At 40.5% G+C, this 14,811-nt stretch overlaps 1 protein-coding gene across 1 annotated transcript in view; it reads right to left on the reverse strand.

The window, feature by feature from the left end:
- The window catches only part of LOC113072450 (acetyl-coenzyme A synthetase 2-like, mitochondrial), a 30,747-nt gene that overhangs the window by 3,807 nt on the left and 12,129 nt on the right, over nt 1-14,811 (reverse strand). Inside the window, exons 3-11 of the mRNA XM_026245427.1 lie at nt 13,991-14,190; nt 12,981-13,156; nt 11,994-12,146; nt 11,648-11,795; nt 10,762-10,899; nt 6,021-6,113; nt 5,765-5,877; nt 4,436-4,562; nt 3,995-4,122 (exon numbers count right to left, since the gene is read on the reverse strand). Coding sequence (XP_026101212.1) covers nt 3,995-4,122; nt 4,436-4,562; nt 5,765-5,877; nt 6,021-6,113; nt 10,762-10,899; nt 11,648-11,795; nt 11,994-12,146; nt 12,981-13,156; nt 13,991-14,190 — 1,276 coding nt within the window. The remainder of the gene's footprint in view (nt 1-3,994; nt 4,123-4,435; nt 4,563-5,764; nt 5,878-6,020; nt 6,114-10,761; nt 10,900-11,647; nt 11,796-11,993; nt 12,147-12,980; nt 13,157-13,990; nt 14,191-14,811) is intronic.

A 14,811-nucleotide genomic window follows, 5' to 3' on the forward strand; every position in this document is an offset into this window, starting at 1 on the left:
CTTCGTTTGTGATGGTCGTTTATTTTTTAGATATTAAGACACAATGTTTTCAGTTTATTGATGACCTGACTTTGTCGGCGACAGTTAACAGTGCAGGGCTCTCAAGTCTCACGCATTGGGCGTGAGACTCACGCATTTCAACCCGTTCACACGCTCACACGCCACACCTTGTATTTCTCACGCAGAGACATTACGAGGACAACGCCCACCAAGTTGCGGCGCTATTTTTTTAAACAGTGAAACAGGTAACGTAGAGGAATCAAGTGAGTTCCCCGAAGGCCCTGACACGCACCTGCTAATCGAATAAAAAAAATATAGCTACCGATCAGCCAATCAGAAAATAGCATTGCTGTATCCGGGTAAGATTTTTACAGGCTCGTGTGCAACACAGATCCAGACGCTCGCTGAAGTAGGTAACGTTACGGTTACAGACTTGTCAAGACAATGACACAGATTTTCACTATATGTTTTTTTTTATCAATATATTAATTTAAAATTTTTTAAAAACAGTCTAAGATATGTTTTGGTCTGATGGTTATTATGACCCCGACACGCACGCAATTTTGGCCATTATACGTGGTCGGCCGTAGCTTTTGTGCCTATTATTAGCCCACTATTATTTTTTTATTGCCAAAGTTACACGTTGAAGAGGATGCGGGGCTACTCTGACAGTTTTATATAAGAGACTTCTATAATAGGCCTATCCATAATACTTGTATGGCAGTATCCATAATAGTTTAAAAAAAAAAAAAAATTATTTCCTTTTATTTTTACTGCACCTCATCCTGGTCCCCATTTTCAAAACGTTTTGCCTAGGCTATTTCATTATATTTTATCCAATGTATAATATTGATTATTGCATTCGTCTATTTCAAAGATGTCAGGGAAGAGGCAAAGGAGCAATCTTTCATGCTTTGTTCTAAAAGATCTGGGCCCGTATTCATAAAGAATCTTAATGCAAAAAGTAGTTCCTAGTGACAAAATTCTAAGAAAATTCTTAGAAATGTGGGCGTTTACTTTTAAAATTAAAGAAAAAAATCCTAGTAAAGAAAAAAGTAATTCAGAAAGCATCTTCTCCCTTAAAATAGGTCTTAAGGTAAAATTTGTTATGAGCACAGACGAGGACTTTTAAGAGGCTTAAGAGTTTCTTTAGCAGAGGAGAAAATGGCAGAAAGATGAAGAGGCAGAAGAAATGTGTTGCAGACAATGGATGACAATGAGTTAATAAGACGGTATAGATTATATAATAATTTAATATAATATAATTTAATATATAAATTAAAGTAATCACTACATTACAATATTTGGCAACTGGGAACATGCAACAATGCAATAGTGATGATTTGGGTCTGTCACAACCTTCTGTAAGCAGAGTGATCACACAAACAATTACAGCACTTTCAGAACATCTTATTGTGTCGCAGTTCATTTCGTTTCCACTGGACATTCCCACCTTGCAAGCTCAAAAAACTGCATTTATGAATATAGCAGGCTTAGGTGCGCACAAGCAGGGGGAATGAACCGTTAATAGTTTGTCCCATGTCTGCTTCTTGTCCCTTGCTGTGTCTGAATTTTCCTTTAAGAATGGCCTTGTGTTCATCCATTAACTGGGCTAACAGTAAACACTGTTCCTCTGTCCAGTTTGGCTTTCTCGCTCTTCTTGGCTTTGATTCCATGTTTGATACATTAAAACCAACACTCAAACCGCCACTTAAATAGGACAGCAATCACTGTAACTGGAAAGAGTGGAACAATTTTTATCATTCTAAGCCAATCAAATACCTTATAGGAAATTAAAATCATGGTAAATAAAAAAATAGAATTCATATACACACATATAATGTGTGTGTGTGTGTGTGTGTGTGTGTGTGTGTGTGTGTGTGTGTGTGTGTGTGTGTGTGAGAGAGAGAGAGAACGGTCAAATAGGAAAAATTACGCATGTAAATTTAAAGTGAGGATTAGAATAGACCCTATACTTAAAATCACTCTTTTTTTTCCTTCTTGGACAACCAGCCAATCAGAGTCTTCAAAAGATTGTGTCATACATAGCAACCGGTTCAACCCCGCCTCCTCACTAAGATAAACGTTTTTGTCTTTTCCTTACTCAGAGTTGCTCTCAGATCGGTCCCGAATCGCTTTTAAGCTAAGACTCCTACGTAAAAGTTTTTAAGCTAAATTAAGAGTTTTCTGAGAGGATTCTTAGAATCTTTATGAATGCGGGCCCAGCTCCCTAAAAAGGTGGCTAGGTCAGAGGAGGAGGCTGTGGAGAATACAGTAGGGGAGGGAGTTAGGGTGCCAGAAGAGGATGGGTGCATGGAAGAGACTGTGGAGGACCATAGAGGAAACAGTGGAGAACCCACTGGAAACAGGGAAAAAGAGAGGGTTATGTAGAGCAGCCACCTGTAGGTGTTCCTTTAAGAAGGAGTGGTCAACCCGATCACCATTCATCACAATGGGAACCACCAGCTCTTTTTACTGGTGCTTAGTCTGCAGACAAGATAACTCCTGTGTCCATCAAGGTGTGAGGGACATAAGCAGGGAGGCTTTCTAAAATAGCTGCATTAGTGTTAGTGCTTGCTCATTCAAATACCTATGCTGAGAGGGTTTTCTCCATGGTGGGATTAAACAAGACCTAAACCAGGAACAGTTTAGCACTTGATGGAACTGTGAAAAATGGCTGGCCTGGAACCACAGTGATTCAAATGGGAGCCACCAACCCCTGGCCTCAAAACCAGCTACCAACACCTACTATAAACAGCACTGACCATTTTTTCTCTCTCTCTCTCTCACACACACACACACAAATAAATGCTGAATTAAATAAATATTATTTTATTTGTAAGAATATGTGTCATTTATGAGATCAGACACCCGTCCCCATCAAACCCCTGCCGCCATCGCGACTGCGGGCAAAATCTCACTCTGAACTCAGTTCAAAACTTGAGAGCCCTGACAGTTATTTTATCATATGTTACTGCATCACTAACAGTTTCTCTCAGATGACGACAAATTAGGCTACTTCATCCGACCGGATAATAGGAAGCGCCTTAATTTCACTGTCGCTTCAGTTGGATGGATGACATTTATTTTATTTTCTTAAACATTGGGTGAATGCTTGATGATTGGAAGACGTCTTACGTCACCGCGTTCTGAACTCTTACGTGCTCTTACCGGTAATTTTCCTTCTGCGTTCACACACAGCAGAATTCCGAATTTACTGGTAATGTTACAACTTCTCATACCGTTAAATTTCCTGAACGAATTTACCGGTATTTTTTAAAAGATCCTGTTCACACATGACCTCTTTATGGAAATTTACCAGTAATTTTCCGGAAACGTCTGTATGTGTGAAAGGGCTTATTGTCAACCAAAAAGTTTGCTTCTACACTACCATTCCAAAGTTTGTGGTCAGTAATATTTTTTTATTTAATGTTTTTGAAAAAAGTATCTTATGTTGCATTTGTTAAATCAAAAGTTAAATCAAAAAGTCAGTAAAACAATAATAGTTATTTTAAACTGTAATAATTTTTCAAAATATTACTATTATTCTATAGTTTTAACAGTTATTCCTGTGATCGTTCTCAATATTAAAGAATAGCAGAGTCCACACCACAACTATTACGATAAAGGCATAGAGAAACAATATACTGTAGTTGGAATCACATTCAGAATGATTTTTTTCCATCTGATGAACGATAAAAACATTGACAGCCAATCAGAATCAATCCTGCTATCATGAGCTTGAGAATTTAAAGAGGAAGACGAGGGTGCGCTTGGAATAAATCTATTATTGAACCTTTACGGACCCCAAACTTTTAGAGTAACCGCAGTGCATTTCCATAGCTCTGTAAATACAGACTCTCTATAGAACACTTTTGTATCAGGTCTAATTTGCCCAATTATTGCAGTGCGGGGATATTCAAATGATTTGAAAGAATGCATTGGGGTCAAGAATGCTAGATTACGCTTATGATAAAGGTTCCTGGGGTCTCACCAGTGCATCTTCTATCTCAGCAGTGCCCAGCCGATGCCCACTGATATTAATGACGTCATCCATCCGCCCTGTGATCTGGTAGTAACCGTCTTCAGTGCGGTACGCCCCATCACCCGAAAAATACTGGCCTATGACAGATTACACCATTTTACTGTCTTATACCTCTGATCACTTTCATGTTAACTTTATTTGAAACTTTTTATGGAGTGAAAATTAAAATGGAGTTAGTACAATCTACAACAACAGAAGGCACATTTGAAAAATCCAAACAGATTATTTTGACATTTTCCCAGATAGGGTTTGCTAACATTCCTCTCATGCCCTCACTTTGAAGTCAAAGTCAAAAAGAACAGTTAAATAATTCAGCAAGTATTCCAACTTTTCTGTTTCATAAGTTTCCTAGCAAGAAGGAGCTTCGAGAGCCTCTGGGGTCTTGCTCACCTTGGTACGGTTTAAAATATGCATCCACGAATCTCTGGTGGTCTCCAAATATGGTTCTGGCCATTCCAGGCCAAGGCTGGCTGATGCACAGAGCTCCACTGACATCATTTCCAATTAATATCTGTCCCTGTTGATAAAGCAAAATTGATTATTCTACATTACTAAAAACACGTGCACTGAGAGGTTATGTCCCTCCTTGGATGATCTTAATGGGAGGGGGTAAAAATCTCTCTGAATAGCCCGGGAGCGTAACAAAAGAGCGCCTCAGAGGAGACTGCATGCACTTCAGCATGCATTATTTCACTTTTTTTTCCAGCTGCAGTAGAGAATTTGAGGGTTCAAAGTTCATCACTGTCTGTAACACAAAGCTTTCTTTAATCAAGCTGGACGCATGGATTCAGGCGGAACCAGGCAGAGCAAAAGACAAATATAACCCTCTTTAGGTCGGATAGTCTGCTAGCAACTTTCTAGAACAGGTGTTAACTACATTAGAAAAACCAGGAAGTAAAGAGCTAATTAGAACTAATTTGTTGTAATTGACTTTATATTTCACAATGTGACCGTTTCACAACTGTAACTTTATATATCACACTGGGACATTATATACAACAACTGTGACTTTATTTGTTATAACTGACAAGTCTGACAGTGTGAGTTTTATTATGCCTCTGTATCTCTCAACAGTCACTTTTTTGTGATTGTGACTTTTTAATTTGACAGATTATTACTATATTTCACAATTGTGACCATTTCTTGCAAACGGGGCTTTATATCTCACAAATGTCTTTTTATTTCAGTTGTAACCATTTTTTTCAGTTTATGACTATACTGTGCTTTATTTTCTATAAGTGCAGCTTTATATCTCACATTTATGACTTTTTATTTCATAACTATAATTTTCTTTTTTTTAGACAACTATATCTCATGTTTGCAATCTTATTTCTAACAATTCTGACTTTTAATTTGAAATTGTAACTTTCAGAATATGACTATATCTTTACAATTGCAAATTTCTCACAATTATGAATTATTATTTTACAATATAACTTTATTTTAGATTATCATATCTCTACTGAAACATAATTCCTCACAATTATGACTTTTATCTCTCAGAATTTTAACTTTATATTTTAGAATCTTACTGCATCTTACAATTGGGGATTTACAGCACATCTCACAATCGCTACTTTATTTTTCGCAATTATCACTGTATCTCACAATGTCAATTCATATCTGCCAGTTGTCTTTCTGTTTTTGACATTTGAATTTTTTTTTACTTTGAGGTGGATGTGCTTCTGTAATGATGTGTTGTTGAAGAATTTAATTCACCTTCTCCCCGAGTAGTGCCGGCTGTATGCCAAAAAAGGGTCTCATAGCCATTGCAGGCCGGATCTCTGCTCCTGGTTCAGCTGGGAGTGGGGCAATACACACCCCGCCGGTTTCTGAAGAGAGAGAGCCCAGTGAATCATCCATTTATTTCTAAATAACATCACACATGGGGTAAATCATCCCATCAGTGCTGCTAGACTAAGGACTAAGGGTACGATACTCGGACAAGAAGAGGCTCGTGGGGTGTTCGTTTTACCAGTCTGCCACCATGTGTCCACCAGAGGGCACTGTCCATCCCCGACCACATTATGAAACCACTCCCATGCCTCGTGGTTAATGGGCTCTCCAACTGTCAACAGATCACACATTCACATGGTCATTTATATTGACAAATTCATCAACCAAAACACTGCACTTAAAAACTTGCCTCTAAGTTGATTTGATTGAGTGACTTGCCAGTTCAAGGAAATCTTAGTTCTATCTTTTCAACTGACAGGCCCTAAAGGGACAAACAAAACCCAGAACGGCTGCGAAGTAGTCTAGTGTCCTTAATGTTTGGCACAAAGTCAGATTTTCCATTGTTGATCTCAAAGGCTGTGTGACTAGACTCATTAAAAATCATCCAGCGTAAGCAGGCTGAATTTGAACAGTGGCTGAACTCTCTCCTATAAAGAGCTGACTATACCATGGTGTTGGAAGTACAATTTTTGGGCCGTTAACACAAAGGTCTTCAGTTCAAACCCAGATTATTAATTCCCCTTCCCCACTGTGCCCTTGCAATGCAATTATCCCTCCTATGATAGAAAGTAACCCCCCGAAGTAATACATTGCTAAAAAGACACAAAGACTTTCATAGAAAGTTGATAAACTGTTAGAACTGTTAGTTTTCAGTGTCCACATGATCCTTCAGAAATCATTCTAATCAGCTGATTTGATGATCAAAAAATATTTATTATTATTATTATTATTATTATTATTATCAAAAACAGTTGTGATGCTGTATTTTTGTTGAAACCATAATACATTTTACAGGGTTCTGTTTCATTCTTACTGACCGGCAGGGGCAGTGTAAACACTATGTCTGGACAAACCCAGTCCTCCTCCGATGATACTTTGGGTGTGCTTCAAAATGGCAGTTGCTCGTCTAGGACTTGATTAGTCACCTGTACAATCTGCCCAAACGAATGTGTTTTTCAGACGGGCCACAGCTGCAACTTCTTTTGCCATGCCACCATGTAAGGATTTTGTCTGAATTCTCTAATGCTTTTACTGGTTCTTGTCTGCCTAAGCGGCGCTCAAAGATTGTTCGAACGCTAGCATCTATGGCTGAAGCAGATGCTATTGGGGTGGGTCGTGCACCGGAAATAGAGCAGCCCGTGGCAGCTTTGGTGGTGTCCCCTGATGAGGCCCTATGAGGAAATGTGCGATGTCCCAGTGCGCAATGCGGTCGTACGGATTCCTGGCTAAAAAAGGCATATGAGTCTGTTGCCTACATTACTTGAGCAGAAAACACAATCTGCAAATGTCTGTTTCACAATTTCTGCAAACTGCTTTGCTGACAACAGGCCTTGTGACCCGTGAGCTGGATACTCTTAAAGCCACGCTTCTGGCAGCCCAACGTCAAGTGTGGCTTGCCCAAGCACGACTGCCGGAGGACTGTAAGATGACCTTGAGAGATCTTCCATTTGTTCCCAGGCATCTTTTTGGTCCAAATGTCTCGGAACTGTTGGAAAAAAGGGTAAAGCTGTCCGAAGCCAATCATCAACTGACACAGGGGCAGCGCAATCCTTCTTTTAGGAAGCCAGCGGTTTAGACCCGACATCACTATGCCACACCAGAGCTACGTTTTCGCTGGCACGCTGCACCTCAGCCACAGCCCCCTCAAAGACCTTGTGTTCTTGAAGATTTGAGGGTTTTTCGCCCACCACATCGACAGCCTTCAGGAGGACCCCGTCAGCATCCCCCCGCGAACACTAAAAATCGCACACATAAAGCCTGAAACAGTAAGGCCGACGGTCGATAGTTTTTCAATAGATCAGTTCGAATACTGGAGATCCAATACGGCAGACCCCTGGGTGAAGATGACTCTGAACAGGGGATATACTCTACAGTTTCGACGCCGGCCTCCCAGATTTTCAAGAATTATTCCTACAGTTGTCAGAGACAGGGTTCTCTGGAAATTTATTCACTGTTAGAGAAGGGAGCTATAGAAAAAGTTCATCCTCTCGTTCAGGGAGACGGGTTTTATTCAACATATTTTCTTGTTCCGAAGAAGGACGGTGGCTTCCACCCAATTCTCGATTTGAGGCTTCTGAATTTGTTCCTGAAGGTCCTCCCTTTTCGAATGCTTTGCACGGCTGACGTTTTTCGGTCTGTGACTGCAGACGATTGGTTCGTAAGTGTCGACGTGAAAGATGCATACTTTCACGTCCCAATTGCTATACATAACAGAAAATTCCTGCGTTTCAGTTTTCTAAACCAAGCTTACCAGTTCAAAGTGCTACCCTTCGGCCTTTCCCTTGCTCCTCGCGTCTTCACAAGGTGTGTGAGCTCAGCTCTGTCTCCTCTTTGGATGAGAGGTATGCGCATTCTTCCTTATTTGGACGACTTGCTTCTCTGTGCACCGACACAGCGAAAGGCTGTACAAGACTCCAGAATGGTTTTGAGACATGTGCAGAAGCTGGGGTTTTCCGTGAACAAGAAAAAAAGCCGTCTGGTCCCATCACAGACCACTACGTTCATAGGAATGACCCTGAATTCCTGTCTAATGTCTGCCTCCCTGTCTCAGGAACGTGTGACGAACATTCTGCAGCTTTTGGCTTGCTTTCGCAATACGGTACGGTACAGTATGAGGTGGTTCTACGACTGATAGGGATGTTAACAGCAGCTACGGTGCTGATCCCCTTGGGTTTACTCCACCTCAGACCACTCCAGTTATGGAACAACAGTTTACGGCTAGATCCCACCAGGCATCGCCATCGCCTGGTTGTAATTTCTCACCGTTGCATATGTGCGTTGAGGAGGTGGAGACAGTTTCTGTTTCTGGAGTTTCTGAAGGCAGTAGTGCCGCTGGGTGTTGTTCCCTCTAGTCGGGAGTTGGCACAACAGATGCTTCCCTCACAGGATGGGGGGCGACGTGGAATCGGAGGGGTATTTGTGGGCGCTGGACACCGATCCAGGCCACAGAGCATATCAACCTGCTAGAACTAAGGGCAGTGTTTTGGGACCTAAAGTACTTCATGCCGGTTCTGGCAGGCCGCCATGTTCTTGTTCGGTCTGACAATACCTCAACAGTGTTCCATCTGAACCACCAGGGCGGCACAAGATCCCTCAGGTCTCTATGGTTGTCTCATGAGATCCTGACATGGTGTCAGCCACGACTCGCTTCACTGAGGGCAGCTCATATACCAGGAGTGTGCAACCAGACAGCGGATGCTCTTTCCCGGGATCAAGTACATCCAGGAGAATGGAGGCTTTATCCAGTTTTAGTGCAGGAGATCTGGCTACGATTTGGGAGAGCAGAGGTGGATCTTTTCGCTTCAGAGAGGACCACCCACTGCCGATTATGGTTCACAAGGACAGAGGTGTCCAGTCCACTGGGCCAGGATGCGCTGTCTCACGAATGGCCGGACTGCCTGCTATGCATTTCCACCTATCCCTTTGTTATGGACGTTGCACAGGATCACAAGTGTTACTTGTGGCACCACGGTGGCCAGCCAGGCAATGGTTTCCTTAGCTGCTGAGACTTATGACAGGAAATCCATGGAAGCTTCCTCCCAGGAAGGACCACCTGTCCCAGCTGGAGGGCAGTGTTTGGCACCCGGACCCAGCTCATCTGCAGCTTTGGGTCTGGCCATTGGGCTAAATCCTGGTTACCAGATGACTCCGGGGTGGTTCTACGACCCAATCCTTCTTTTCTTCCGAAGATCCTTCTTCCTCAGTTCATAAATCAGCACATTGAACGGCCTCTTTTCAGACTTCTTCAGAGTCTGACTCAAGTGCCCAACTTTTGTGTCCTGTTCGTGCCTTGAGGTGTTATGTGAACTCTACTGTTCAGTTTAGATAGTCAGACCAGTTATTTGTCTGCTATGGTGGTGTGAAGTAAGGTGCTCCAGTATTGAAGCAGAGGTTGTCGAACTGGATAGTAGAGACCATTATGCTGGCTTACAAGGCAGCAGGGAGACCATTGCCCTGGGGGGTTACTTGCCATTCCACTAGGGCCATCTCATCTTCATGTGCTGTTTTTAGAGTTTCCCTGGTGGATATCTGCACGGCTGCTACCTGGGTTTCTCCATTCACGTTTGCATGTTTTTATAAGGTCAACATTGCTGCTCATCACGCCGTTAGTTCTGCAGTTCTTCTGGAGCAGCCTTAATTTTTCAGGTGGGTGGCATTCCTCATGACTATGTTGGTATGTGTCATCCATAGTGTTTACACTGCCTCTGGCGGTCAGGAAGAATGAAACAGAATGCTAGTTACGCATATAACTGTGGTTCTGTGAATTCTGGATGACTGCCTGAGTTCTCAGTCACTCGGAATGCGCGAGAAAGGCGTACCGAGGAAGATTTGAGCTACTGTAGCCTATAACCTCCAGGGCTCAGCATACGTCACGCCATGTGACGCCATGTTGGTATATTATCTCGACCTATCTAGCTGGTGCAGCGATAATCTATAGTGTTTACACTGCCTCTGGCGGTCATCCAGAATTCATAGAACCACAGTTACATGCGTAACTAGCGTTATTTGATCAATACAAAGTTCATAGGACAAACAAATAGAATATTTGTGTAGAATTATAAATGTCTTTATCACTTTTGATCAATTTAATGCATCCTTGCAAGTACATGGTTTTCTTTTTAAAATATTACTGTCCCCAAACCTTTCAATGGTAGTATACTATAACAAAAATATATTATATTATACCTCCAAAAACATTACAATATCTGTATTATTAATTAATTTGTATTTATTTATTTACTAAACCTCTGTAAGCTTACCAGATGCAAGTGTCTTCAGTGATGACCTGTCATATTTCTTCACCCAGTTTTCCTCATGCTTCAGAAGTAATCTGATGGCAGTAGGAGCTCCATAAAACTGATTTATCTTTAACCTCTGAACTGTCTCCCAGTAACGACCTAAAAACAGTCACAAAACACATTCTAACAGTCAAGACAAGGATAATGAAGAAAACCAGAGACAGCTCTTCAACAGAACACCGGTAATGGAACCAAAAAAAAAAAAGCAATTTTAAACATGAACATCAACAGTAATTATGACTACAAACATTACAGAAAAACATTTCCTAATTGATACCAGTTTTAGAAAACCAGGTTTAAGTAGGTTTTATTAGGAGAACATCACAGAAAAGGTTTCAAGTAGAGGTCACACTTTAAAGAGTACACTGCTTTACAGCCACTCATAAGGGCTCATTTCCATTAAAATACACTCATAAAGGTAGATAAGACTTGCTATACAGGTTAATGTGTCGCATCATTTTATCTGAGAACTGAACAAAAGAAGTTGATTCAGTTTGAAGGATTGGGAGGGACAGGAACACTATCACTATCTGGCATGATCTAGAGGGGTCATCACCTCTGTCAGAATGGATGAGAAGAGGAACATGACCGACACTCCACTGAAGAGAGAATTAAACAGGATGTGATGCATTTGAAAACATTCATTGTAATCAACTTAACTTAATAATATAAATAACCTTTTATGTTTTTGGCAGATACGGTGCAATGCTTCGGCAATGTAAATACTAATTATTCATCATGCCAATAAACCACTACACCACAACTGAATCTGCACCTGAAAAAGAAGTGCGCACATTATCTATACTGCATGGATCATAAGTATTGGTCATTTCTCTTGATATCTCACCTGGATTAGGGTACACAGGTGTGCTCTCAAACAGAACAGATGTGGCTCCGTTACACAGGGGTCCGTACACCACGTAAGTGTGCCCCGTAATCCAACCGATGTCAGCAACACAGCCAAATACATCTCCAGGTGTGTAGTCAAACACATACTGCAACAACAGACAGGTAGACAGACAAGCATAACGCTATACATCATATCCTATAATATACATATACTATACCATCCAAAGTCAAATCTTTTTTGAAAAAAATCTATATATTAACACACACGCACCTATACACTAATACACATATAAATATACATTTAGTTTGACAGCATGCATGTGATCAGAGAAGCTCAGACACACCTGATGTGTGAGGGAAGCGTAGAGCAGGTAACCGGCCTGTGTGTGCACGATGCCCTTGGGTTTACCTGTACTACCTGAGGTATACAGCATGAACAGCATCTCCTCGCTGTCCATGGGCTCTGGAGCACACACTGACGACTGGCCCGCCATCACCTGGAACAGACAGAAAAAGTATATAGTATTTGACTTATATTATCAGCACTATTTTTTTTTCATGCTTTATTGTGTGTATTGCTGTATAAATGGTAAATACTAATTATATATATATATATATATATATATATATATATATATATATATATATATATATATATATATATATACACACACACACCATGTGGAGTTTCCCGAGGCCCAGACCAGCTTTTCTGCACAGTAATCCTCTACGGTTTTTATTATTTCATTTATTTATTTATTTTTTAAATCACACGTAATCTAGTATTTCCTAGAACTGGCCCTACAAATAGAATACTGTCAAACTGGCTAACATGTGACCACTATGACCAATTCTAGACAAGGAGTGGTGAACATCACGAGAGAGACAGTCAAACACAGGCACTTCTGGCAAGACAAAACAAGATGGACTGTGCCCCCAATTACTCAAAAAATTAAGTAGAATTAAAACTACTGTATACTCCTAGTTTTGTGCCCTAATTAGGTACAATTTAGGGACACATTCCTTCTCCACTTCACAAACCATTAAAAAGCTTTGCAAAAACTCTGTTACTGGTAGATGAAACCCTAAAAAAAGTGCAAAACTACCAGAAAGTGGCTTGCCACAGATACAAAACACTTGAAAAGGTATATGTATTTGATACTTAGACAAATGTAATATTCTACTTATTCTAAAGCATTTCTCCTTTGTTGCCGACCATCCCTACTGTTGAGTCCTGGCAGAGGTATATAAAGACCAAATAATAACAAAAACAAATTATAATTTGGCTTTTGATTCTGTACACTGCAGGAGGTCACTGCTGTATGATTTACCTCATCTAAAGAAATGTCTAGTTTGCCCATCGGCACACTATTGTTAGTTCTCTTGGCCACAAACACATGCCGGATAGATGGACAGCTCTTCACTGCTTTATCCACCATGGGCTTCAGATCGAAGATACGGCCGCCCCTCACACCTTGGTTGCATGTGATGACAAACTTGCACTGGGCTGTGTATATGGAAGAGAAAAAATATTACAATTAAAAACAGACACTATCCAGTCCATGTACAATAGCTGAAACAGCACATGAATGTACTTGTTACCAGTGGGAGCTATGAAAACTGTCTCACCCGAACCACTGTCTTTGGATGTTATTTGTTCATAATCAGTGTCTGATTCTGCTCAGTGTCTGCTCTATTATATAAGATAAGGAATGGTCTCTCTAAGAACAAACTCCCTCTGAAACTTACCTCTGTCCAGACCATCATGTACACACACTTATCCCAAAATGCCCAGGGTTTTTGTTTAGCTAACTAGCTTTCCCTAATTTAGTTTGACTCTTCAAATTCGAGCTCAGCTTTCCTGAAAAGTATACAGGAACTTTTCAAGACTTTAATAACCAGTAGAGGACTTTAATCTTTGTAGTTAATAGTCAGCAAAACATTAGTCCTCAGAATTGTTCTAACTATTGCTGCATTTTATGTATATATTCGTATTTACTTATTGATTTGTTTTGCTTTTTTATTATTATTATACTTGTTTGTTTGCTTTTTGTTCATGGAGCTAACATTCATAATTCTATTTTGTGTTTGACTCGGAGAGTAAGGAACTTTTTGACTAATTTAATTTTGATCTCTGTTAATAGATTGAAACAATTGCGGTTCTCTTTTTTTCTGTATCTCTCTCATTGAATAGCATCAATAAAAAAACAATAAAAAAACATAATGGATATTTTTTGCAACGATTTGTAAAGTAAATAGTAAAGTGGTATTAAAAACAACTTTACAGCTGCTGAGATAAACAGGTCACTGCTTTATGACAAGGCAACATTATTTTACTCACCATCCTGAATTCTGCCAGCCAGAGCCTCTGAGCTGAACCCTGCAAACACCACAGTGTGCACGGCACCGATACGAGCACAGGCCAACATGGCTACTACTGCCATAGGAGACACCGGCATGTAGATGGCCACCCGCTCTCCCCTCTGGACACCATAACTCTTTAAAGTGTTGGCAAGGCGACAGGTCATCTCCAGAAGCTCCCTGAGATTTGAATGTTTTACAGATATAAACATACAGCTGAGTAACAGGAAACTGCGGATGGGAAAGTAAATATGTGATAGTTTCATTTCAAGTGGTTCAAGTGCTGAATTGATGCAGACTTGCACGGAAACACCATGGTCACATGGTCATAATGCACCAAACTGGCATTTATGGGGTTTAGTTTAGTAGTGTATTTATACTACAAAAAAGTAGAGACAAGCTTTTGTTGGCCTAATGAACATTGTACACACGGCTTGCATGCATGACCCTTTTAAGACGTGTTGCCCCTTTAAGATGTGTTGCCCTTTTAAGTCTTATCACCATTTTACCATTGCGCAGCAGTTGAAGAGAAGAGACATTTAGCCGATCCAATAGAAGCATAATATGTGTGCGTGCATCCTAAAAGTGAGTTCTTCTTGGTAAATTATGTTTAGTATTGAGATTAAGTTATAATCTTGCAGGCATTTGCAGATATGATAATTATTTTCGATAGATTGTGCGTGCATAACCAGCGTTTGTTTACAAGCACGTTATGTATATCTGCCGTGATATTTTACAATTGCTTTATCTCTACTGTTCTCATGTTCTACATTGAGATAGATTTTCTTTAGTTAATCTGTC

The sequence above is a fragment of the Carassius auratus genome, unplaced genomic scaffold (assembly GCF_003368295.1).
Source record: "Carassius auratus strain Wakin unplaced genomic scaffold, ASM336829v1 scaf_tig00009071, whole genome shotgun sequence".
Lineage (NCBI taxonomy): Eukaryota > Metazoa > Chordata > Actinopteri > Cypriniformes > Cyprinidae > Carassius > Carassius auratus.